General features: G+C 46.7%; 2 protein-coding genes and 1 non-coding gene across 5 annotated transcripts; 1 reads left to right on the plus strand and 2 right to left on the minus strand.

Annotated features, from left to right (window-relative positions):
• Window positions 1-2,643: 2,643 nt before the first annotated feature.
• Window positions 2,644-2,745, minus strand: LOC120888720 (U6 spliceosomal RNA). The gene has a single exon (XR_005732415.2). It is a non-coding gene; the product is annotated as a U6 spliceosomal RNA (small nuclear RNA).
• Window positions 2,746-17,493: 14,748 nt separating this feature from the next.
• Window positions 17,494-25,718, minus strand: Rdh5 (retinol dehydrogenase 5). Of its 3 annotated transcripts, XR_013440572.1 has the most exons (6): window positions 25,560-25,718; window positions 24,683-25,028; window positions 24,217-24,475; window positions 22,608-22,807; window positions 21,474-22,335; window positions 17,494-18,832 (listed from the first exon to the last, which is right to left on the minus strand). XR_013440572.1 is itself a non-coding variant. In XM_005335593.4 (5 exons), the coding sequence occupies exons 2-5, from the start codon at window positions 24,990-24,992 to the stop codon at window positions 22,112-22,114; spliced, it is 957 nt and encodes a 318-aa protein (XP_005335650.2). In that variant the 5' UTR covers window positions 24,993-25,028; window positions 25,560-25,718; the 3' UTR covers window positions 17,494-22,111. The 3 variants fall into 3 exon arrangements, 2 of the variants coding, with proteins under 2 accessions (XP_005335650.2, XP_021589144.2); XM_005335593.4 differs by having other exon boundaries at window positions 17,494-22,335; window positions 22,608-22,771; XM_021733469.3 differs by having other exon boundaries at window positions 17,494-22,335.
• On the plus strand, window positions 18,047-21,173 carry Cd63 (CD63 molecule). The gene is made up of 8 exons (XM_005335594.4): window positions 18,047-18,109; window positions 18,684-18,760; window positions 19,664-19,852; window positions 20,037-20,111; window positions 20,206-20,301; window positions 20,411-20,551; window positions 20,762-20,845; window positions 21,019-21,173. The coding sequence occupies exons 2-8, from the start codon at window positions 18,695-18,697 to the stop codon at window positions 21,082-21,084; spliced, it is 717 nt and encodes a 238-aa protein (XP_005335651.2). The 5' UTR covers window positions 18,047-18,109; window positions 18,684-18,694; the 3' UTR covers window positions 21,085-21,173.
• Window positions 25,719-26,120: the final 402 nt, after the last annotated feature.

Raw genomic sequence — 26,120 nt, forward strand, 5'->3', positions numbered from 1 at the left:
AGACAGGAGAGGGGGAGGGGGTAGGTATAGAGGGAAAGTCAGAGTCAGAGAGACCTAGGAGAGACTGGAGGGATAAGGGAAGAAGAGACAAATCCAGAGAGACAGGAAGAGAGGTAAGAGAGACAGAGAGACAGACAAAGGAGGGAAAAGAAGAGTCGGATGGGACTAGACAGAGGTGAGAGACTTAGTTAGAATAAGAGAATGGGTAGAGTTAGGGTGGAGAGAATCGGAGACAGAGATAAGGAATGTCCAGAGAGGTGCGGCTAAACAAGGGAAGACTGAGGTCTACAGAGCAGACCAGAAAGACGAGGGGACATAGAGATGGGAACAGGGGCAGAGGAACCGATAGGACAGAGACCAGTACCCTGGAAAGACAAAGGGAGAGGGCCACAGACTGTGAGATGCCAAGGGAGCCCCTGAGAAGGCAGACCAAAGGATCAGGGCAAAAGCAGACTCCTGAGGGAAGGGGTGACAGCCACAAGAGTCAACCTTGGTGGGAGCACAGAGAGCCCAAAAGGGAGAAGATGAAGAACCTGAGTCCAAAAGAGCCCCATCTGCCAGAGGTAGCTAAAGAAGAAGACATGAGGATCCAGACTTAGTGGTACACACCTGCAATCCTGGCCACTAATGACGCTGAGAGAGGAGAATTGCAAGTTTGAGGCCAGCCTGGCAATTTAGCAAGACGCTGTCTCAAAACAAAAAATTTAATGGGCTAGGGATGTAGCTCAGTGGTAGAGTGCTCTGGGTTCGATCCCCAGTACCTCCCAAAATAATTAATAAACCAATAAATTAATTAACATAAAATGAAGAACAAAATAATGAGGGAGCCCCAGCACAGTAGCAGGCAGGGTGGCACACCTTTCATCCTGGTGTCATCCCAAGGTTAAAGCAGAAAGATGCAAATTTGAGAAACCTGGACAATTTAACAAGATCCTATCTCAAAATAAAGTGTTTATTTTTTTTTAAATTTTATTAATTTTTTTTTGTTGTTGTTGTAGATGGACACAATGCTTTTATTTTGTTGATTTATTTTTATGCAGTGCTGAGGGTCGAACCCAGTGCCTCACATGTGCTGGGCAAGTGCTCTATCACTGAGCCATAATCCCAGCCCTCAAAATAAGGTTTGTTTGTTTTTTTAAATTTTAAAATATTTATTATTTTTAGTTGTAGTTGGACACAATACCTTTATTTTATTTATTTATTTTTATGTGGTGCTGAGGATTGAACCCAGGGCCTCACACGTGCTAGGCAAGTGCTCTACTGCTGAGCCACAACCCCAGCTCCTGTTTGTTTTTTAAGAGAATGGGGGTGTAGCTCTTTGGTAGAGGATATGCCTACCATGTAGGCCCTGGGTTCAATACCCAGTATTTCCAGTATCCCTCATTCCACCCAAAACAACAACAAAAACCATGGAGGCCACTATGTTTTAGAGAGGAATCTGGAGCTATGAATATCTACCTATGCCTTTGGACCTGCAGGATCTTAGATGCCTGAGAAGGGGCTCAAAGTTGCATGGGTGAGGATGGGGAGAGGTCTGTTTTCAGATGTCTTAGTTGAAGGCAGCAAGTTACAAGAGGAGAAATCCAGAGGTGGTCATCTTCAAGTATGACCGTGGACAAAGCCAGAAGGCAGAGTGAGTGAAAGAGTGCTAAGTGACAAAATTATTTGAAGGTGCTTAACATCTGATGCTGGATACCTCTTCCCAGACATCAGTTTCTCCAAGCTTTACCAGGCTGGCTTCTAAGTTGTCATCTTTCTGCCACTGCCTCTTGAGTATCTGGGGTTACAGGCATGTGTCACCACAACATCCAGCTCCAGCCTTATTTCTTTTCTTTCTTCTTTTTTTGATACTAGGACCTGAACTTAAGGATACTTTACCTTTGAGCTATATCCCCAATCCTTTTGATTTTTTATTTTGATACAGGGTCTTACTAAGTTGTTCACAGCCTCACTAAATTGCTGAGGCTGGCCTCTAACTTGTGATCCTCTTGCCTTAGCCTCCCAAGCCACCAGCATTACAGGCATGGGCTACCATCCCTGGCCCAGGTTTATTTCTTAATCCCAAGTTCCAGAAGATCACTAGGAAAATTGAAGATGTTTGAGGGATCATGTTTTACTCATTTCCTGACATTTTCTTTTTTGATTCTAATTAGTTATACATGACAGTAGAATGCATTTTTTTTTTTTTTTTTGGTATCTGGGATTGAACTCAGGGGCATTCAACCCTTGAGTCACATCCCCAGCCCTATTTTGTATTTTATTTAGAGACAGGGTCTCACTGAGTTTCTTAGTACCTTACAGTTACTGAGGCTGGCTTTGAACTTGAGATCCTCCTGCCTCAGCTCCCAAGCCGTAGGGATTACAGGCATGGGTCAAGGTGCCTGTCCAGTAGAATGCATTTTGACACATTGTACACAAATGGAGAATAACTTCTCATTCCTCTGGCTGTACATGGTGCTGAGTCACACCAGTAGTGTAATCATACATGAATATAGGGTAATAATGTCTATCTCATTCTACTATCCTTCCCATCCCTACCGTGCCACCTCTCCACTCTCTCCCCTCTGCACAATCCAAAGTTTCTTCATTTTTTTTCCTTCCCGCCCCACAACTATGGATCAGCATCCACTTATTAGAGAAAACAAACTTATGGAATGCTTCGGGAATTTGTGTATCATTCTAGGGGCCATGCTAATCTTCTCTGTATTAGTCCAAATTTAGTATATATGCTGCCAAAATCAGCACTCCTGGAACTTTCAATCCCCCCCCCCAAGGAACTGAACCCAGGGGTGCTTAATTACTAAGCCACATCCTTTTTTATTTTTCATTTTGAGATAGGGTCTTGCTAAATTGCTTAGTGCCTCGCTAAATTGCTGAGGCTGGCTTTTGAACTTGAAATCCTCTTGCCTGAGCCTCCTGAGATGCTGGGATTATAGGCATGTACCACCACCTGGGCACTTTAAATGTTTGTTAAATAAATGGATGAATTTCATTATTGAGCTGCTCAGACCAAGCCCAGGGGTTTACTCTTTGGAATTTGGGCCCAATAAAATATCATAAAGTTGACTTGACATAAACATAAGAGCAAAGTTGGGTTGGAGAACTGGAGTGGAATAAGGAAGAAACTGAGGGTTCAGGTGTGAGGAGAGGGGCTAGGAAAAACAACCCATGGAGCTTTTAATAGATGATCCGTTTCCATGGCGAACAGGAACTGAGATAACAATGGAATGAACAAAAAACTTAGCTCGTTCCTTCCTTTGCCTTGGACCAAGATATGGGTATCTCAGAATTTCATCAAGTTTATTTTTTTTTATTTTTTAAATTCTTTTTATCTATAACATGGAGATCACAATGCCTACCCTCAACTGGTTGTGAGAATTACCTAGTGATCACTCGATAGAGGTGTTCGTAAACTTTTCTGTGTGTGTGTGTGTGTGTGTGTGTGTGTAGTATGGAACATTGAATCCATGGCCTCCCACACACTAGGCAAATGCTGTACCATGGAGCTATATCCTTATTCATTTACAAAATTATATTTCTGTTTGTATGTGTATATATATATATATACACATATATATGTATATATATATACATATATACATGTATATGTATGTATATGTGTGTGTGTGTTTATATATATATATATATATATAAATAAACTGGTGATTGTACCCAGGGATGCTTTACTACTGAGATACATCCCCAGTCCTTTTTATTTTTAGATGAGGTCTCACTGAATTGCTGAGGGTCTTGCTAAATTGCTGAGGTTGGCCTTGAACTTCTGATATTTCTGCCTAAGCCTCCTGAGTCACTTGGATTACAGGCATGTGCCACCAAGGTGTCTAAAATATTTATATTTTGAGACAGGGTCTTGCTGTGTTACCCAGACTGGCCTCAAACTTGTAATCCTCCTGCTTCTGCCTCTTGAGTAGAGTAGCTGGGATTATAGGTGGGTGCCATTGTACCTGATTTTTTTTCCCTCCTTTTTTTTTTTTTTTTTTGTGGTGCTAGGGATTGAACCCAGAGTTTTGTGCAAGGGAGGCAAGCACTCTACCAACTAAGCTATATCCCCAGCATACTTTTTCTCCATCTTTTAAAAAATATATATATTTATTTTTAAGTTGTAGCTGGACACAATAAATTTTATTTATTTATTAAGGTTTGAACCCGGGGCCTCGAATGTGCTAGGAGAACGCTCTACCGCTGAGCCCCAGTCCCAGCCCCTTTTTCTTCTTCTTAATGATTTTTTTTTCCTTTTTGATCTCCCAGAGGCTTTACCACATTATTGTGGTTTGTCCCATCATCTAAAATGTTTCTGTAATGTCACTTCCTCAACAAATTTGTAAACACCTTGAGAGAAGAGGTGGTGTCATCTCCTTCTGCTCCTGTAAAGAAGGCAGCACATGGGATAAGGGTGTAGCTCGGTGGTAGAGTGCTTGCCCAGCATGTGTGAGCCCTGAAATTTAAGTATCAGTACTTTAAAAATGAATAAATGAATATGAAGGCAGCCCAATCTTTACTTTCTCACCAAACATGAATATAATGGCAGGTACAGAGAAATGATATGCAAAGATAAGACTCAGGGAATGGATAGTCCAAACAAGACAATAAATAAACAGTATTAGCCCAAACTCCAGGACAGAGAGATGCCTCCTGAACATGTCCATCTGGATAACCCGAGGCACTCAAACATCACAGCTCAAGTAGAGAATTCCTTCTTTTCCCTAAAATATGACCCACCTAAGTTTTTTTTTTTTTTTTTGGTACCAAACATGGAAGTCAGGAGAGCTTAACCAGTGAACTACAGCCCTAGCCATTTTTATTTTTTATTTTGAGATAGGGTCTCCTTACGTTGCTGAGGCTGGTTTTGAACTTGTGATCCTTCTGCCTCAGCCTTCTGAGCCATTGGCATTACATCACTGCACCTGGCTCACCTGCAGGGTTTCTTTCTTTCTTTCTTAATACTGTATTTATTTATTTATTTTTATGTAGTTCTGAGGATGGAACCTAGTGCCCCACATATGCCAGGCGAGTGCTCTACCATTGAGCCACAACCTCATCCCCCACTTGCAGTTTTTCATTTAGTGAATGGCAACCACCTAAGCTAGATACCTGGAAGTATTATTCCATTCTTCTTATACTCTTGAATCTGCATAAGTTTTTCTTCTTCACAGAACAACTCCTTGGCTGGGGGTTGATACAGTATATGCTTAGTATGTTTGAGTCCCAGGGTTAGATACCCAGCACCCAATTCCCCCTGCCTCCCACAATCTCTTTCCTTAGCTCTCAGTATAGATGAGATTTAGGCATGACATCCAAAAGTCCTATGCTGACTCTAGCTTCTTGACTGCAACAAGGCTGCCTGGGCTCCAGTTCCAGTAGCCTCCCTTTTGTGGCTGTGTGATTTTTACTATTCTACCACTAAGGGGCACTCTACCGGAGCTACATCCCCAGCCCTTTTTATGTGTTTATTATTGAGACAGGGTTGCACTAATTTGCCCAGGCTGGCCTTGAACTTGTGATCCTCCTGCTTCGGCTTCCCAAGTAGTTGGAATGAACAGGCATGTGTGTGGTGTGCCCAGCTTTGAAAGTTCTTAAAAGTCTTTAAAGAAGATGAGATACATCTTATTTGATGAGATACATCTTATTTGTAAGATGAAGATACAAATATTATACCTATTTCATAGAATTATTAGGATTAAATATCTGGTAAAACACCATTCTAATAGGATAAATACTCTTCCCCCAATTTATAACCATTACACTGGAACTTGAGAGCATTAACTTTTTCACCAAAGTTTTTCTCAGATGCTTTGAATACAACAATGAATGAATTTTGGTAAGTGGAAGTGGTCAGAGTTGGATGAGGAGAGAAAACTGTATATTTGTATCCATGAGGGGTTTCTGTTGTCTGCCAAATATCGGGGACTTACAGTCAGAAACAGTTTGTGAGACAGAAAGGATTTCCATCTCCTGGCTTTCTGCTCACTGACTACAGGTAATCCAATAAATTGACAAGACTGCCATCTGGTGGTAGAATTTAGGATGCCAGTTCCTTGGAGGTGGAACTAAAATCATCCTGTTTTTTCTTACTAGTACTTGGAGGATTTTCATTTTAGATTTCTAGTTGGAGAAATGTCTCTCCTGTCCCTGGGAATCGAGCCCAGAGTCTCACACATGTTAGGCACTCTCTCTATTGAACTGAGCTACATCTTGTCTTTTCTATAAACCCTCATAGATCTTGCCTTTTGAGTTCCATCAGGTTTGGTCCTGTTGGGTACCTCTGAGTTGAAGGAGTTAGTTAATCCCTAGGAGGTTTCTTTTAGGAGCTTCAGAACTCCAGCTGTCCCAGACCCAGTCCTGAAGAAGGGCCCTTGGTGATTTTACAAAAAAAGAGTTGGAAGACAGTACACTTTAACATTTTTGCTTATCCCGGTATGTGGTAACCATGACTTGGAGTCCTGCCCACTGTCCTGGTCTCCCAGGCAACTGTCAGCTTGCTAAGGATGTAACTCCCTGCATTACTCAGATAACCTTCAGGCCCGCCTCCTTTAAGGTCCTGACTGGTTCACAGCAAATGTGGGATGGGGCCTAGGGGAGGCATTTAGATTTGAAGGTTGTGAGTTGTCACCAGAGGAGATGGTATGGCTGGAGGAGCGAATGAAGTTTCAGGACTTAGCAGAGGGAAAAATGTGCTGGTGCTGGTGTGTCCTCCTCCTGTTAGAGGATCCATTAACATTCTTAGGAAAAATTGATGAAGCTCCTGAGAGCCAGTTGCCAGAGTTCAAGGTCAGAGATGCCTGAGCCACTACAGGTGCTGTTGCCATAATAGGGGAACTGATTTAAGGAGGAGAGACTTCTGTTATCCTGCATCCCTATGGTGCAGGCCACGTCCACCTTGTCTGATGGACTGAGCTGGGCACTAGACTTCTCTTTCTTTTTTTCCCCTTGGTACTGGGGACTGAACCTAGGGACACTCTACCACTGAGCTACACCCCCAACCCCTTTTAAAATTTATTTTGAGACAGGTCTCACTAAGTTGCTAAGGCTGGCCCCGAACTTGTGATCTCCTGCCTCAGCCTCCCAAGTCACTGGAATTCCATTTCATGTGCCACTGTATCAGGTAGGAGTAGAAAATTTCCTTTCCTCCTCAGGGAGGATTCCCAGTCTAAATTGCCTGTCCCTTTTTATGTTCCTAAAGGTCCTATTTTTGGGTTTAGTGTGCTCATTCCTTGGTGTAGGGACTTTCTCAAGAGGGGAGGCGTTGGGTGGTTGAGCTGTAGCTCTGGTGGAGAGGCCTTCCTAAAGGCTTATTTCCCCCTCAACACCACAGCTTGTGCCTCTGGGGATATGGGGAGGTTCTTCTGGGCTAGGGGTTGTATAGAGTTGTTGGACCCTTCCCAGACCTCTATGTAATTAGTGTCCTCTCATTCTCTCCCACACTGGGCTCTAAACCCTATAATTATCTTGCCTGAGCTGCTTGGCAGTGCTGTTAACCTCTTTTGCTCCAAAGAGTTTGCATTTGAGGCTGTGGTGATGGTAGTGTAGATTTGATACAACTGGAGAACTCCAAAGAATCATTGAGGGTCATGATTTCAGTCTTAAGGAATGGGCCAGCCTTCCTAACTCAACTGGAGGCAAACCCCTTCCTCTCTTCACTCTCTCCGCCCTCCCTTTCTACTGGGGATTGAACCCAGGGGTGCTTAACCACTGAGCTACATCTCCAGTCCTTTTTAATTTTTTTTTTTAATTTTAAGACAGGGTCTAGCTAAGTTGCTCAGGGCCTTGCTAAATTGCTGAGGCTGGCTCTGACCTTGCAATCCTCCTGCCTCAGCCTACCTCTAGATCTTTTTTTTTTTTTTAAAGTGAGAGAGGAGGGAGGGAGAGAGAGAGAGAGAGAATTTATTTATTTATTTTTTTGTTCTCAGCGGACACAACATCTTTGTTGGTATGTGGTGCTGAGCGGCACGCATGCCAGGCGAGCGCGCTACCGCTTGAGCCACATCCCCAGCCCACCTCTAGATCTTAAGTCTTGCTATTCCCGTGTCTCCCCACCTCTTCCCTGTTTTTCTCACTTGCTCCCTCTTCAGGTCAATGGTGAAGTCTTTACTAAAGGCCCTGGTGGAGAAGGTGGCAAAAGCAGGCTGCATTGCCTAGCCTCGCCAGCAGGAGGTGCCACATTCCAGCTCCTGGTCAAAGAAAAGGTGGGATCTCAGAGCAATTTCTGCTTCTCCAGCGATATCAAAACGCCAGCAGCTGGGCTCATCCAGGAGGTTACAAAGCATGACCTGGATTGCCAGGTGGGGGAAGCTGGAGAGAAGCAGAGGGCAACTGAAGACTGAAGTGTTAGGAAGAAATCCATTCTCTAGTGGAAAAGTAAGGAGAGAAAATAGGGCAATGCAGATCAAAGTTGTTCCCAGATGAGAGGTGGTATGTTTATGCATCTTCATGTTCATGTATGTGCACTTGCATATGTGTGAGACACACACACACACACACACACACACACAGAGGAGAGAGAGAGAGAGAAATAGCATTGGTGAGGGTATGAGGACAATCAGAGGGTGTGGCTAAGAGGGGGAACCAGAAATGTAAAGAGATGTAAAGGCAGGACAAATGGCTCTGGGCTCTACCTAGGGATGCCAGTACACCCACACCCCATTCCAACCCTTCCTCTTCTCACTTCTAGTTTTCTGAGCTGTAAGACCACATTCTTGTGGAGGAATACAACTGGTTTGAGAATAGCCTGGGTGAGTGGTTTTCCCCCAAGGCCTTCAGGCCTTGCCTAGACATTTTGACCTTTCAAGCCCAAGGAACAGGTCTGAGGTAGGCACCCAGCCCCCAGCATTGCCTATTTCCTATTTTTCCCATGTTCATTTCAGGAGAAATGTTAGTTGTGAGGCTGTGGTTCTCAGGTGGATACTGCTGTGCTTTTGCACCACATCCTGGACCAGAACCATAGGCAAATGGCTGAGAGAGTGCACAGGGAAGCCATGAAGTTGAACAAGGCTCCTGTGCTGAAGTCTCTGGACTCTGTCTAGTCTCCAGCTGAGCATCTGGGTCAAATCCCACTGCCCCGCCCCTCCCCTTGAACTGGTAATTGAAACCACAGGTACCCTACCATTGAGCTACATCCTTGGCTCTTTTTATTTTTTATTTTGAGAAAGGGATCTAACCCAAGGCACTTAACCACATCCCCAGTCCTTTTTATTTTTTATTTTAAGAAAGGATCTCGCCAAGTTGCTTAGGGCTTTGTATAGGGTTTTACAGGTTTGAGGCTTGCTTGAACTCACAATCCTCCTGCCTCAGGCTTTTTTTTTTCTTTTTTTTTAAGAGAGAGAGAGAGAGAGAGAGAGAGAGAGAGAGAGAGAATTTTAATATTTATTATTTTAGCTTTCGGTGGACACTTCTTTGTTTGTATGTGATGCTGAGGATCGAACCCGGGCCGCATGCATGCCAGGTGAGCGCGCTACCACTTGAGCCACATCCCCAGCCCCCTTCCTCAGCCTTACTGGGATTACAGGAGTGCACCACCATACCTGGCTTATTTTTTGAGACAAAGTCTCATTAAATTGTCCAGGCTGTTCTCAAACTTGCAATCTTCCTGCCTTGTCCTCTGGAGTAGCTGGGATTACGGGTATGTGCCATCATACCTGGCTAACCCATCACTAAAGGTGACATTGTCCGGGAGGAAGCTGGAACAGGAGCCAGGGAAGATGGGGAGAACCAGGCAGAGGTCAGAGTCTGAAGGTCCAGGAAGTAGGGAAAGGAATAAAGGCAAGTCCCTGAGGACAGTCTTGCAAAGGGTTGGATAGGGTGGGGGTGGGGTGGATTTGGAATAGGAGTTAGGCCTTGGGGCTTGTATTGAAAAACTGGACAAAGGCCAGAGTGCTTAGGAGGGGCAGAAGGAGGCTGTGTTTTTCTTCCAACCTCTATATTATTACCTCAATTGAGGTGGGGTGTCAAGATACTTCTCAAAACAAAATTATTTTAATTTCCATGAGTCTAAAAACAGGCTATGATGGGCTGGGGTTGTGGTTTAGTGGTACAGTGTTTGCCTAGCATGCATGAGGCCCTAGGTTTGATCCTCAGCACCATATAAAAATAAAATAAATATATTGTGTCCACCTAAAAAATAAATTAAAAAATATAAAAATTAAAACAGGCTATGAGACTGGTCATGGTGGCATACACCTGTAATCTCAGTGTCTCAGGAGATTGAGGCAGGAGGATTGCAAATTCAAGGCCAGTCTGGACAATTTAGCCAGACCCTATCTCAAAATAAAAAGTGAGGGCTGGTACTTTGGGTCAGCGGTAGAGTGCTTGCCTAGTACACATGAGGCACTGGGTTCCGTTCCCCCCACTACATAAAAAAAACTAAACAAAATAAAGGTATATGTCCATCTATAACTAAAAAAATATTTTTTAAAAAAGTGAAAAGGCATGGGGATGTAGCTCAGTGGTAAAGTGCCCTTGAATTCAGTCCCCAGTAATGCATACAACAGGGTATGATGAACCCTGATCACTTTTTTTCCCCAGACTCTAGCAACCAGTACCTTGGTGGTGATGTCACTGGAGAGCCATCCCAGGGTATCTTCCCCTCCAGGCTGCAACGGTATCTGTCAGACTCTGGGTCTTTCTACCAGTAGGACCTGCAGATCTGTACCTTGTTTTGATCTAAGCTTGGTACTGTGGATCTAATCTAGTACCTCATGTATGTAAGGTAATCGCTCTAATCATTGAGCTATTTCCCCAGAGCTACTCTTTTCATTCCTTATTTCTTTATTTTGGGGTACCAAATTGAATCCAGGAGTGCTTAACAACTGAGTCGTATCCCCAGCCTGTTTTTATTTTGAGACAGGGTCTCATTAAGTTGCTCACAGTATTGCTAACTTGCTGAAGGTGGCTTTGAATTTGCCATCCTCCTGCCTCAGCCCCCTGAGTCATTGGGATTACAGGTATGCACCACTACTCCTGGGTCATTCTTTATTTTTTCTTGGTGTTGGGGATAGAAGAACCTAGGGCTTCACAAATGCTAGGCAAGTGTTCTGCCACTGGGCTGTATCTCCAACCTTTGCCTTTTTTTCCCCCCAGTGCTGGAATCAAACCTAGGTCCTTGCATATGCAGGGCAAGTGCTCTACCACTGAGCTACACCCCCAGACTATTTTGTTATTTTTTAAAATTTGTTTTGTGGTACTGGGGATTGAACTTGGGGGCTCTACCGCTTAGCCATCTCCACAGCCCCTTTTATTTTTGATTAGGGTCTTACTAAATTGTCCAGGCTGACCCTGAACTTGTGATCCTCCTGCCTGAGTCTCCCAAGTAGCTGGGATTACAGGCATGCACCATTGTGCCCAGTCCTGTTTTATTTTTGAGTTGAGACAGGGTCACACTGTGTTGCTTAGGCTGACCTCACGCTTGCAATTCTCCTGCCTTAGCCTCCTGAGTAGCTGGTATTACAGGTATGTGCTACCGCACTGGCTTGCTTTATCATTTTTTCAGGTAATAAAATCAATATTCATTTTTTTTTTCTGTGATCCTCAGAACTACCTTATGAGATGGGGAAGGACTGTTTTCTTCCTATTCAATGGGGGTGTGGGGGGGAAGAATGCAAGAGTTTACCCAAGGTCACCACCCCCCTCCATGAGTTGGCAGAATCAGGTCTCATACCAATGTTTCTACCTCAGGAGTGTTCTGTGTAGGTGTAATGGACCTAGTATTGGAGAAGGTATGTCAAGATCCTGGTCCTTATCTGCAAGTTGCTGCTGAGGAGTGGTTTCTCTCAGAGCCTCACTTTCCTTGCAGTGAGAACATAAAGGGACTTTGGCAGTGTGTTTTCCTGGGTAGGATAGTAATCTAGTCCTGCCATCATGAAGCATATGGCCTCCCTAGACAGTAGGGGAACAGTCAGAACTGACCACCCACAGTGATTAGAGACTCCCCGCTATTCCCCAGACTCTAGCAACCAGTACCTTGGTGGTGATGTCACTGGAGAGCCATCCCAGGGTATCTTCCCCTCCAGGCTGCAACGGTATCTGTCAGACTCTGGGTCTTTCTACTAGTAGGACCTGCAGATCTGTACCTTGTTTTGATCTAAGCTTGGAATCTGGAAATTGTCATTTCGCACCAATGCCTCCCTCCTTATCCAAAGCTCGGACCTCTTGCCTTAAATCTCAGGCCCCTAATTCAGACCCAAACTCTTGACTATTTCCAACTAGCCCTGGGTAGAGGCATTGGTGAAGTTGTAGGGTAGATTGGATTTGCTTGGTGGGGAGGGATGAAGGTTCCTGCCCCAACTTACCTACCACCAGCCAGTGCCAGGCACCCAAGGGGCAGCAGTCCAGGTCAACCAGAGTGATTTGGTGGTGTATCTGGACGCACACCTGGAGTAGGTACGGGAGGCTCTGAAGGATATGTGAAGGGCCAGGTTTGAGGTCAGCCCCTTTTCCACTCAGAGGCCTCTCTGCCCTGCAGCCCAGCAGATACACAGGGCTCTATGTTGACTTTCCAGGATGTAGGAGTGGATTGTTCTTTTATTATTATTATTATCATGGTAAAATACATATAACATGAAAATTATCATTTTAACTATTTTTTAGAGTACATTCATACTGTTGTACAGTCATCACCACTATGCATCTTCAGAACCTTTTCACCTTCCCTAACTGAAACTCTGAACCTATTAAACACTAACTCTCCATGCCCCTCACCCCTGCACATGGCTACCACCATTCTACTCTCTGTCTCAGAATGGGCTATTTTTAAATATATATATATATATATATATATATATATATTTTTTTTTTAAATATATATATACCTCAGTGGTGCTGAGGATTGAACCCTGGACTAGGCAAGGCTCACACGTGCTAGGCCAGCGCTCTACCCTGAGATACACCCCTAGCCTAGAATGGGCTATTCTTACCTTCCCCTTCTAATCCCACATAGGCTTGTTCTCTGGGGGTCTCCCTGGCCTGTCACTGCTTTACCAAGTTGCTGCCACCACTGTGCATTTGCCATAGTTTGCCTCTATCCCTCCCCAGGTGTTGTCTAGGAGGGCTCTTGACCTTCACCTTACTCTTCCCTTACTCACCTGGATGTCTCCACTTCCTCCTTTTACTCCTGGCCCCAGCACGTGCTCTTGACATTGCTCTGGAGACCATCCCACTAAATGACCTTCTCTTGCTTATCACCCAAGTTGACCTCCCTACACTATTCAGTACTTCAGGCCCTGTTTTCCACTTCCTGTCTTGTTTTCTTTTCTCTTGGCCTCCTGGAGAAAGAGAAAAAAGTATAGGCTTTGGGAACTGCAGAGATCTGGGTTGAAATCCTAAAACTGACTTTCACTACCTTGGATTATGGGTATGTTATACCATGTTTCCAAGCCTCAGTTTCTTTATTTCTAAAAACAAACAAACAAACAAAAAAAAACAGCTGGGTGTGGTGGTGTATACCTGTTAATCCCAGCAATTTGGGAGGCTGAGGCAGGAGGATCTCAAGTTCAAAGCCAGCCTTAGCAACTTAGCAAGGCCCTAAGTAACTCAGTGAGAACTTGCCTCAAAATAAAAAATAGAAGGGCTGTGGTTAAATGCCCCTGAATTCAATCTCTGGTACCAAAACAAACCAAAACAACCTAGGAAAAATAATACTGTTCTTCCAGGGTTGTTGTGAGGATTAAACCCTGGGTGAACAGATGTTGGAGTTCAGCACAGTGTCTGGCATAGTTCAGAGGTCCAGCTCTACAAGGCTCTTTCCCTTTCAATCCCTTTACCCCATCCTCATGTAACTTTTTCTTTTCTTTTTGGTACTGAGGATTGAACCAGGGGTGCTCTATTACTTAGCTCCATTCCCAGCCCTTTAAATTTTTTATTTTGAGACACAGTCTCACTAAATTGCTCAGGCTGGCCTTTGACTTGCAATTCTCCTTCCTCAGCCTCCCTAGGTACTGGAATTACAGGTATAGGCCACCACACCTGTTTCTTTCTTTAAAAAAAAAAAGTATAATATATATAGTTGTAGTTGGACACAATATCTTTATTTTATTTTTGGGGGGATGGTACCAGGGATTGAATCCAGGGGTACTTGGCCACTGAGCCACAACCCCAGCCCTATTTTGTATCTCACTGAGTTGCTTTGCGCCTTGCTTTTGCTGAGACTGGCTTTGTGAACTCGAGATCCTCCTGTCTCTGCCTCCTGAGCTGCTGGGATTTCAGGAGTGTGCCACCACACTAGGCACAATACCTTTATTTTATTTATTTATTTTTATTTGGTGTTGAGGATTGAGCCCAGGGCCTCGCACGTGCTAGGTGAGCGCTTTACCGCTGAGCCACAACCCCAGCCCCCTCCCCCCTTTCTTAAACATAAAGGCTCCCTGAGGTTTTTTCTTTTTTTTCCCTTGCTTTGGGCCTCATCATCATGGGTTAGTTAACTAATTAACATTTTTTTTAAGTTGTAGATGGATACAATATCTTTATTTATTTATTTTTTTGTGGTGCTGAGGATCAAACCCTGTACCTCACATGTGAGGCAAGCGCTCTACCACTGCTATAACCCCTGCCCATAATTAATTAACATAATTAATTAATAGGGTTTTGCTATGTTGTCCAGGCTGTCCCTGAATGTCTGAATTTAAGCAATCCTACCTCAACCTTTCAGGTAGCTGGGACTACATGTGTGTCACTGCACCTGGCTTCCATCCATGGCTTTAGATATCACTTTTTTTTTTTTTTTTTTTAGTACCCATGGGCACTTTACTACTGAGCTACCTCCTTAGCCCTTTTTCTTTTATGCAAGTGATTGAACCCAGAGGTACTTTACCACTGAGTTACATCCCTAGTCTTAATGTTTGTTTGTTTGTTTTTTTGAGGCAGGGTCTCACTAAGTTGATTTAGGTAAACTGTTGAGGCTGGCCTTGAACTTGTGATCCTCCTGCCTTAGCCTCCTGAGCCACTGGGATTACAATCTTGTGCCACCCTGCCTGGTTAATATCTAACTTTAATATTAATTCTGACCCCTCTCCTGATTTTCACATCCCCGAGTCCTGGCAGGATGTCTCTACTTGGATGCCCTTTGTGTGCTTCCTGCCTTGGGTGGCTACCTCTTCCTTTCTTGTAATGGGTCTCATCCTCTCTCCTGTGGACTGTGCTGTCATGTCTCAGTTGTTTTTCAGGCCATATGACATTCATTTCTTCTCATTTCAATGTGGGCCTGGTCCCACATTGGGATCAATGCCAGGATGGTGCCACCTTCTCAAAAGCTTTTACCTTGCCCATTGCCTTTAGAACATACCCAACATAATTTAATGCCATGGGTTCAGTCCCCAGTACCATAGTTTAAAAAAAAAATGTTCAAAGAACATACCCAACATAGCCTTCAATACCCCAGTAGTCCAAATTACCTAGAACACCATCTTTCTGCTTTATCTATTGTTTTGTGAAGTATTCCAAAGCAAATTACAGATGAGACATTTCACCATTTATATTTTAGTGTGCATCTTTATATATATATATATATATATATATATATATATATATACATACTTACATGCTATATGTATACATACATACATACATGCTAGGTGAACACACTACAATTGAGCCACAACCCCAGCCCCTTTAGTGTGCATCTTTAAAGAAAGAATAATTTCCCTAACTATCACTATCAGAGCTAACAAAATTAAAAACAAAACAAAACAAAACAAAAAAACATTTTTTCAGTGCTGGGGATTGAACCTATGACCTTGTGCACAATAGGCAAGTTCTTTACAAGTGGGCTACACCCCTAGCCTAACAAAATAATTTTGTCATGTTTAATTCTCATACCATATTCATGTTCCCTGAACTGTTCTAAAGTGTGTTTTGCAGCTGATTGTTTGGACAAAGATTCAATAAAGGGGGCTGGGGTTGTGGCTCAGTGGTAGAGCACTTGCCTTGTATGTGTGAGGTACTGGGTTCAATCCTCAGCACCACATAAAAATAAATAAATAAAGATATTGTGTTCATCTAGAACTAAAAAATATGTTAAAAAAAAAAAAGATTCAATAAAGGACCAAGCACTGTACTTGCTTATTATGTACCATGTACCTCAGGTCAGTCAACCTTGATTTTCAGACCATCTTCCCATCCATCTTTCCCGCATCCTTTGTGAGCCCTTGGAGCCAGCCAACTCCAACCCAACCTGTCATATAACTTTTTTAAAGATTGCAACTCATTTATTTATTCATCCCCTGCCATATACTTTTAAAATTTATCCCTTTCTCCATCTGTGGTGGCACACACCTTTAATTCTAGAGACTTGGGAAGCTGAGGCAGGAGGATCTAAACTTCCAGGTCACCCTGGGCAACTTAGAGAGAACCTGCCTCAAAATAAAAAGAAAAGCACTGGGGATATAGCTCAATGATAAAGTAAGCACCCCTGGGTTCACCCCGCCCCCACACAAAAAAATATTTTTTACAGTTGACCCTCTCCTTGTCTCTGGAACTCAAAGCTTGCCATTTATTCTTTATTTCATCCATCTCTGTGAAATTCCCTCTCCTACTCCCTGTCTGTCCCTCTGAGCTCATCCAGCTGCACCAGGGGCTTCTACCTTTCTTCATGATGGACAGAACTTGATTCTGCCTCCAAGCACAGGGCAGGTCTGCTGTCTTTCTCTCCTTTTTGCCCCATGCCTAGCACATGCCTGGCATCTAGTGGCAGGTCAAAAAACAAACAAACCAAACCAAACCAATCAACCAAACAAAAAATCCTCAAACAAAAAACCTGATAAATACTCCTTTCTTTGGCATCTTGACTCCTCCTCCACAGCCTGCCTGCCATGATAAGGGAAGCAAGGTCCACAATGGGATTGGTATAATCTGCTGGAAGGGTGTGATCCTGGTAACTAGTACTCAGCCAAGGGTGGATGCCTTCCCTTTGCTCTTATGGTTTCCTTCTTTGTGCACCCCATCCCCCCAAACTAAGGGAAGTGGCTCTTGAGGCAGAACCTTAAGAACCTAAGTGTGTGTGTGTGGGGCCCAGACTGGGAGTGTGAAGTCTGTCTGGTCCTTTATATCCTTTAGCCTGTTCATATCAGCGCTTTCTAGGGACCACTAGTGGCACACAGGCAGGGAGGCAGCTGGAACCCACCCCCGCCTTACAGTCACACCTAGCTTTGCCTTCTGGGATGAGAAGGGCTGTCTGCTAGAATGAGATGGGGAAATTCAGAAGATACAAACCTCCCTTGTCTAGTATCTTCCCCCACATCCTCATATAACGGTATGATCCGGAGCAGGGGAGTACAGGTTCTCAATCTCCCCCCCCCCCCAGGGAGGGACCCGATATTTGACATATATTAATTGAGTAGGATGGTCCTGGATAAAGGCCTCCTCCCCATTTCTTAGTTCAAGAGCCCTGGAAAACGAAGAAACTGTGCTCACAGAAGGGGACATGAACCTCCCCGCCGCTCCTCCACGTAGGCTAGAAATGTTGGGAGACTCCCAGGACCAGAGGCCAGGGACTTTCTGGAAGTGTTTATTCTGGCCCCACCCGATCCCAGGCAGCCCGTAGCTTTCTGCAGACCCGAGAATGGGGGCGGGAGCTTAAAACAGAAAGCGCGAGGAGGATCCGGGTGGGCTCTGGGCGATGAAGGATGAGGACGCCTCTCGCAGACCACCTTTTCACTTTGCCTCAGCTCTGGCGTCTGGGCGCTTAGAGGGCAACTCTGGGTCGACCATCCTTCCTTTGGCTCTTACCCGCCTCCTCTGCTTCCAAGAATCAAAGAGAACCCGGCGGCGCTCCGTCCTGCTTCCACCAGGGCCCCGGGCGCGGTCAAGTGCTGCCCTGAGTGCCTTCCCCTTGCGGGGGTGGGTACTGTCTTCTGGGTTAGTGGCCACGTGGCCCTGGCCGGGCAGGGGGCTCGGCCCTCCCCTGGCTGACCGTGGTGACTCAGGCCGCAGCTGTTCCCGCGTCACATGAGGAGGCTGGCGGCCACCGGGCGGGGAGGCGGCGGGGGAGGGGGCTGTGGCTGGAGCCGGGGCGGGGCCGCGCGGCAGGCGGGGCAGAGCTGGGGGGCGCAGTTAGAGAGCCCCTGAGTCGCGGCGGGAGAGGAGCGCACAACCTCTCGGAGCCCAGGTGAGGCCACGGGACCCACGGCGGACGTGGGCCTGGGTTGGGGAGACCCAACCCAGTCCCCTTCCAGGGGCTGGCCTCAGCCTCCGAATACCCGCCCCAAGCTCCACGACTCTCCCGAGGCCCTCGAATAACTTTGCTTCAAAGTTCGAGAAGCCTGGGCAGGGTGGGGTGGGGACACCGACCGCACTTTTTCGCGGGGAGGACCGCACCTGGCGGAAAGAGGTTGGGGCCGGGGTTGGGCCGAGGACTGTCCTGCGGAGCTGTTTGGACGGGCAGTGGGTGTTTGACTCCTGCGGGCAGAGGGTCGGCGTCAGGCTCGAGCCTCTGTGGGTGCCCTCGCGTCTGTCCCGGGCTCCGGTGGCGGCGGGGGAGGTCCGGGCTGTCGCCCTCACACCTCTCTGGCCCCTGAGCAGAGGGGTCTGGGAGACGTGGATCTGACCGCGGGTTTCCGGGAGGGAGGGGCGGGGAATGGAGGTCGGGCTGGGAAGGCCTTGAGGGCAGGCGGGGAGCCCGGAAGCCCTGGCCCCCCTCGGCCTGTTCTAATTCCTCTCCACCCGCCCTCCCTCGGCCCCAGGCCCAGCAGCCATGGCGATGGAAGGAGGAATGAAATGTGTCAAGTTCTTGCTCTACGTTCTTCTGCTGGTCTTTTGCGTGAGTCGGGAAGGGGAGCGATGGGGGCGCGCTGGCGGGGTGCAGGGAGCCCAGGCACAGGAGTGGTGAGGGCTGAGGGACCAAGAATGAAAGCAGCTGGAGACCAGATGTGGAAAGAAAGCCCTGGGAAAGGGCCGAAGGAGGAGCGGATACTCCCTCCTCCAGCTTTCAGGGACTCCTGAGGCTAGTTTGGACCGAGAATGGCCAAACTGGATGTGCAGCACCCCCACCCCCACTTCTCCTGGCCCTTCCTGTCTGGTGACCCAACCACTTGTGATATGGGGCAGTGGGGCAACCGCCAACGGCCTGATGCTATCTCCACGAGGCTTTCCTCCACTCCCCACCCTGCTCATCCTTCTCCATTCCCTTTTCCCACTTTTCCCCTATCAGTTGGTTGGGGATGAGGAAGAGCTCTGCCCACCCTAATTGGTTCTTGCCCCGGACTCCTCCCTGGGATCCTGGCCTGAGAGGCTACTGTTTGTTCAGGGAGGGGCACACCACCCTTGCCCCCTTTTCCTGCTTTCTCCTCCCTGTCTTGAAGACCTTAGTTATTGGAGGGTAGTGAGGGTGCAGATCTGAGAGAGAATCTGGCCAGGAGCCCTGGGGGCCCATAAAATGTGCTACTTTTAGGTCAGGAATGTGTGTGCCCTGGGGTCAAGGCTTTCTATGTACTTCTCTTTTTTGCTTCTGGTCACCCCCTGGCTGAAGAGCTGTCTAAAGGAAGGCCTGGCTTCCCCCTTCTCCGAGTGCTTTGAACAGATCCCCAGGGTCAAGAGTGGGGTATCTCCCTGTTCCCAATCCAAAGTTCCCTGGTGGTGTGAGAATCTCTCTCCTGGATTGGTCTGTGTCCCTGTGCTGCTGTATTGTGGTTCTGGCCTAACCCTCATTTGCCTTCCCCTTCAGGCCTGTGCAGTGGGATTGATCGTTGTGGGTGTAACAGTCCAGCTTGTCCTGAATCAAACCATAACCCACGGGGCTACTCCTGGTACTCTGTTGCCTGTGGTCATCATTGTAGTGGGTGCCTTCCTCTTCCTGGTGGCCTTTGTGGGCTGCTGTGGGGCCTGCAAGGAGAACTACTGTCTTATGATGACGGTGAGTGGGATGTGGGACCAGCATGGGTGCCTGGGAGTGCCAGAAGGCAAAAAAATTTCTATGGTTAGGACTAACTAGGGTGGGTAAGTTGGGGACCTCTGTAAGTTTTCCAGGGACTGGCTGGACCAGAGCAGGTCTTTCTCATCAAGACTCCATACTTGACTCCCTTCCTTTGCTCTTGCAGTTTGCCATCTTCCTCACTCTTATCATGCTAGTGGAGGTGGTCGTGGCCATTGCTGGCTACGTGTTTAAAGACGAGGTAAGCAGGCCATAAGGGGAGACCCCTGCTTTGTGCTGCTCTGGGACTCAGTGGCCTGAATTCTGCTCTCAACAACTCTATTTCCTATTCTAAGGTCAAAACAGAGTTTAATAAGAACTTCCAGCAGCAGATGCAGAATTACCCGAAAAACAATGGTACAGCTTCATTGCTGGACAAGATGCAGAAAGAGGTGAGTGGGGCTGCTGGGAACAGAAGTAATGTGGGAAGGGGATTCTTGTCTCTGTACCGAAGATGGTGATTCACTTAGCATATTTCCTCCCATATTTCTCCACTTCCAGTTTAACTGCTGTGGGGCTACTAACTACACAGATTGGGAGAACATACCCGGTATGGGGAAGGACCGAGTCCCTGACTCCTGCTGCATCAATGTCACTGCACACTGTGGAACTGATTTTGACCTGCATGCAATCAATACCCAGGTTGGGGGAAGATTGAGATAGTATGGGACTTGGGAAATCTGGGAAATATTTAGGAGGTAGGACAGTTTACATAGTCAGGGATGGGGAGGGCTGTGAGAATGCAAAGGGTGGGGAAAAGGACAGAGGGGTCGAGAAGAGACAAGAGGGGCTGATGAAAATGTGTATGAAGTTTCTGATGGTCTTTTGCCTTGTGTGCCTGCCTCCCTGCAGGGCTGTGTGGAGAAGATTGGCATGTGGCTGAGGAAGAATGTGCTGCTGGTGGCTGCAGTAGCTCTGGGGATTGCTTTTGTAGAGGTGAGGTGTCCTGGGCAGGGGCTGGGACCTCTTGGGTGGGGACAGGGGAAATAGGGAGGAGGGTGCTAAACAAGAGGTAGGGAACTTTGGTTGTGTTTGGGATCCTGTGGGTGTGTCCTGGATAGCTTGACATTCTGAATCTTCTCTACCCTCTTCTCCATCTTTCTTTCTAGGTCCTAGGAATTGTCTTTGCCTGTTGCCTTGTGAAGAGTATCCGAAGTGGATATGAAGTAATGTAGGCGGGTCTGGTTTCTTTAGCCCCTCTAGGGGAGTGGAATAGAATCTTTCAGGTTTTCCAATTAAACGGATTATTTTTTCAGACCAAAAAGAGATGGTTTCAGTTTGTCGTAGAGTGATCCTTGATCCATTTTCTCTCATTTTCCATATTCCCTGTCCTCTGGAAACTTTCTCTGTGTGCAGCTCTGGAAAAGGCAGGCCTGATTTGGCGGGTGTTTGGGAAAGGAGAATTTTGCTAAAGGTGTGGGTAGGACTGGGGGTGAGAGAAGTGAGGATCTAGAGGAGGTTGTGGCCAAGTGCCTTTCCTTTTTTGTGCTCCCAGGCTTAGCACTGGAACATACATGAAGCTATCTCTTGTATAAGCCAAAGGGATTTTCCACAAAGGTCCTACCTGGTAGAGCCCAGTCCAGATCCACTATGTACATCTTTCTGGTCTTCTGTACACCTCTGAGAGCCAGCAAACTCCTTCCCCCTCTAGTCCTCAAGGGGAGTTTGCCCCTTTCAGAGTGGTGATAAGATGCTTGAGACCTGTATGGCCAGTGTCCCTCATTCTTCACTCAGTAGGTGAATTTAAGTGAGTACTGCCTTACATGAAAAACACCCAAGCTGGCCCTGAACCCTCTTCATCACCTTCTCTTCCCCTGAGGAAAAATAGATAATACTCTTATATAGAAAAACGCCTTCTAGTGGTCACCCTTCCCCCTGCAGTTTCAAATATCACTTACAGTTGCAAGGCAATTCCCTTATTTCCCCCAGTGGGTGCTAGCTGTTTTGCAGGCACTGAACAGGCTAGAGACTTTGGGCAGTAAAACAGCTTAGGATAATTAGCCCTTAAATGGGGTCAGTCTCCCACTGGACACATTCATTTTGCCCATCTACTGTTTTTTTTTTTAAATTTTTTAAACAATATACATTTATTGTCTATTTTGTACCAGGCACCAGAAAGTGCCGGGGGAGGGGGGGTAGGGGGGGAGGACCGAAATACAAGTCCTTGCCCTTGAAAAACAATCTGTTCCTGGAAGGGTAGATTCAATAGACTGACTGGGAGGGCTTGGGAAGGACCCAAGCAAGCACAGCATCCACCAGGCTGGCTGGCAGGTAGGAAGCAGGCAGCCAGAGCAGCTTGGCGTCCCAGCCTGGGCTGTAGCGGGTTCGGGGGTGACAAGCAGTCAGGGCATGCTCCACACATCTGCTCACCTTGGTTAGGTCCGGGTCACAGATCAGGTTCATGATGCGCCGCTGCACTTTCAGGTCTGCAGCCCCATGAATGGTTGCAGTTAGCATCCTTTCCTGACTCCATCCCATCTTAGGTCCCATTTTCTAGATCCTTGGGCTTGTTGCCCAGTAGAGATGACTCTTAAGTTCCTTCTCCATTTTGGGGAGTGGGCAGGTTCTAACTGGCCTGGACACTTTCCTGGGGCCTTCCATTTATAAGCTTGCCCACCTCCTCCCAGCTGATGAGGGTCTGGCCTTACTGGCCCTCTCATTTCTCTTCATGTACCACTGTATGTGCCCAGCTACTCACACTTGGTAAGGAAGGCCTCCCCATAGTGAGCCTGTGTGGCTGGAGGCAGTCGCGCCCAGCAGGCCTGCAGGGTGTTCTCCAAATTCTCCAGGCTGGTCACAGGGGTTCGGAAGAAGCCAGGCTCCACGATGGAGACTCGGACCCCAAAGGAAGCCACATCCCTCCTGGAGTGTGGGTAGAGAGGTTTCTGGGTTCTTGCTCTATAGGGAGGGTATTTTCAGGAACATAGGTGGGGAATCTAAGATGGACAGTTATCACAGGCTAGGGATATGAGTCCTGGTAAAAAGAGAGAACCCTGCTGTTCTGGGACAAGGGGCAAGTGGGGTAATGGAAGGGAGGTATTGTGTACGATGGAAGTCAAACCCAGGAGATTGTGTGTGCTAGTCCAGTGTGTTATCACCGAGTTATGCCTCTACCCAGAGGGAGGTATTTTTTCCTATCTATAATTTAGAGCAAGGGCCAGAAAACTTTATTAAAAGGCCTGATAGCAAATATTTTGGGTGCTGCAGGCCAAGAAACAAAGTTAAAGATATTACTAGGTAGTTATGTAACCATTTACAAAGTAACTCTTTAAAAATGCAAAAACCATTATTGGCAAGATTTGGCCTGAGAAAGGCTGCTTGCCAATCTTGATCTAAAGAAACCCCATTCCCTAGCTCCCAAAATATGGGATTACATGGACATGTAATCTAATGGGGAGCGTGGTGATATATCCCACTGCCCTTGCCCAGATGTACAGATCTAAGTAAAAAGTATGTGTTACATGATGCCAATTACAAAATTAAAGACCAAGAGCGCTTGCCTTGCATATGTGAAGTACTGGGTTTGATCCTCAGCACCACATAAAAATAAATAAACAAAATAAAGATATTGTGTCCATGTATAACTAAAAATTATTTTTTTTTTTAAAAATTAAAGACTAAGGGACAAGGACAAAAATGATCTGCTGAGTGATGGTGGTAAGGGCAAGCTTTCTTAAAAGGTGGGCTCAGCTTGTACAACTTGGGCTTCTGCTTTAAATTCAGGCCCTGCTATCCTTATCAAGACTCCTTTGTGCTTCCATGGAGCTTTTGAACATTATTGTTTAAAGTTGAAGGGCTGAAGAATATAATGACCAAGTTCCAGAGGCAAGCAGACCTGGGGATGGAGATCCCAGAACTTCCACTAATGAGCTTTGTATTAATATCTACCTTTATAGGCTTGTTGGGAGGATTAAATGAGAAAATGTAATGTAAAGCTACTTGCTCACTCAAATAGCTGTTAGTAGTTTTCCTTCTTTACTCCTGATGATAGCAGGTTTATTTTTTTGAACATTTACTATGTTGGGTTCTTCCATGTACCTCATTTCATTCCCAATATCCATGAGGCAGGTCTTACCCTGATTTAACAGGTGAGGAAAGACTGGATAAAGATAGTAACCTACCTAAGGTCATAAAGCTTACAAACAAGCTGGGTTATGAACCTATGAAGTCCAGCCCTAACCTGTCTCCTTGTCAACCTTCCATGGTGTTGTCCTAATCATCTCTGTGGATCAATGCCAAACAGGCACTAACATGAATGTTGAGTGGGCTGCCCCTTGGCTTGGAGCCCAGAGCTCTGCACCCCTCACCTCAGGCTGTCAGAGAAGGCCTCCAGGCCAAACTTGGAGACACAGTAGCCCCCACCGTTGGCTGCCAGGCGACCCAGGACGCTGGTGATGTTGACCACCCGGCCTCGGGCCCGCTGTAGCAGCGGCAATAGGGCAAGGGTGACCCCGATAGGACCCAGAGTGTTCACATTCAGCACCCGATGGAAATCATCCCATGGCAGCCATGGTGTGGGTCCGATGATACCAGCCACACCAGCATTATTCACCAGACCAAAAAGCCCTGTGGGGAAACGAGATGGGTTTTTTGTGTGTGTGTTGGGGGGGGGAATAAGACACTTCCATGTCCTCTCCTTCATGGGAGGATCTGAACACTGCTCCTCCCCACTGGTCCCTCTAGCTTCCCACAGCTCTTGCAAGGGACTCTGGGGGTTATTGTGGGAACCAGGAACACCCCATACCATGTTCCTGGTGGCTCTACCATACTCACCTGCTTCCCTAACATGTGTCTCCACCCATTTGGCTACGCGCTGGACACTTTGGGGATCAGTGACATCCAGCAGGGTGGTGTGGAGGCGGGAGGAGGCCATCTGCTGTAGGTTCTCTGCCCCAGAGGGGGTCAGGCAGCTGGCCAAGACTCGGAAGCCCCTCTGGTCCAGTCGTAGTGCCAGAAGGCGCCCGAAGCCTGAGTCACAGCCGGTGATGAAGATGAAGGCATCGCTGGCAGGCATGCTTTGCCGGTCCCTCAGAAACCACAGCACTGCCCAGAACAAGGCACCCAGCAACAGAAGTAGCCACATGGCTGGACCCAAATGACCTGCAGGTGGCAGCCCAAGCTGGGCAGGAAGGCTTGTTCTTTATTTTGGCCCCAAAGCCTGGGCCTCTAACATCCTCCTTAGCTAAAGTGTCTGGTCTGAACAGATTGAGAAATTATCTGATTGGCAGATAATTGGCCAAGTATGGCTTATTGTGCAAAACAAAGATGTGGGCAGACCCTATATTTGTGGCTAACTAAAAAGATGAGCTAGGTTCTGTGTGCAGACCTACCCCATGGGAACAGAGGTATCTTGTTTGTTCTCACACCTTTTCTCCTACTAAACCAGGGGCACTGGAAACCTCTAAGTGTAACCTGAGCCTTATTTATAGAACCACATATAGGGCTAAGAGCCCTGCATTTCAGTCATGATGGCCCCAAACTTGCTGTGTAATGGTAGGTATCTTTCTGCATCTCTGAACCTATTTTCTCATCTAGCAAGCTGGGTTACCACCCACCAGGCCCATTCAGAATTGTGGAGGATCAGAGATAATGTATGAAGAAGCATATCCAGTCTTCCTGTAGCACCCACAACTCCCACTGTCTCACTTACCTACTCTGGGGAAAGCTGGTAGATATTACAACGTATGAAGCTGCTCCCTTTGTTTCTGTTTAAGAGACTTTGCTTTCCGTCTTCCCAGTCTCCCACACTAGCAGCAGCTAAGCCCAAAGTCCAGAGTGGGTGGACTTGGGCGTCAGGAGTGTTAAGTGTAAATGTGATGAGAAAGGGGAGGGCTGAGGAGGAGGAGCTAGGGAGGCTGGAGCCTATCTGACTGAAGCTAGGGTTTGGCAGAAGCCAGATTTGCCCAAGCCACCTCCTGGGCTGTCTTTCTCAGCCTGGGTTCCTGATCATTTATGCCATGGTCTCCCAGGAAAAGGAAGCTGTCAAGGATGGCAGCTTCTCCTCTCTGTTGGTGGCCCTGAAACTGTCATTCCTCTCCCTTCTCTGTCCTGAAGTGCCCCCAAGAATTAATCTCTCACCTGGTCTAGACTCATGATACTGCTTAGTGCCAGCCTGGGAGAGGCCACGAGCACGTGGAAAGGCAGAAAGCCAGAGCTGGGAAATAGGCCTGCTCCTTGTCTTATTTCTCCTCTGCAGGAAACTGAAGTTTGG

This window comes from Ictidomys tridecemlineatus, chromosome 6, assembly GCF_052094955.1.
Source record: "Ictidomys tridecemlineatus isolate mIctTri1 chromosome 6, mIctTri1.hap1, whole genome shotgun sequence".
NCBI classification, from domain to species: Eukaryota; Metazoa; Chordata; class Mammalia; order Rodentia; family Sciuridae; genus Ictidomys; species Ictidomys tridecemlineatus.

Bases quoted from the DNA above. Each gene is read 5' to 3' on its own strand.
- Cd63 (XM_005335594.4), top strand. From the start codon at position 18,695: ATGGCGATGGAAGGAGGAATGAAATGTGTCAAGTTCTTGCTCTACGTT. The intron at 18,761-19,663 runs GTGAGTCGGGAA...CTTCCCCTTCAG, and splicing joins TTCTTCTGCTGGTCTTTTGC to GCCTGTGCAGTGGGATTGAT. The intron at 20,552-20,761 runs GTTGGGGGAAGA...GCCTCCCTGCAG, and splicing joins TGCATGCAATCAATACCCAG to GGCTGTGTGGAGAAGATTGG.
- Rdh5 (XM_021733469.3), bottom strand. From the start codon at position 24,992: ATGTGGCTACTTCTGTTGCTGGGTGCCTTGTTCTGGGCAGTGCTGTGG. The intron at 24,476-24,682 runs GTGAGTATGGTA...GTTTCCCCACAG, and splicing joins GACACATGTTAGGGAAGCAG to GGCTTTTTGGTCTGGTGAAT. The intron at 22,808-24,216 runs GTGAGGGGTGCA...CCCTCCCTATAG, and splicing joins GCCTTCTCTGACAGCCTGAG to AGCAAGAACCCAGAAACCTC.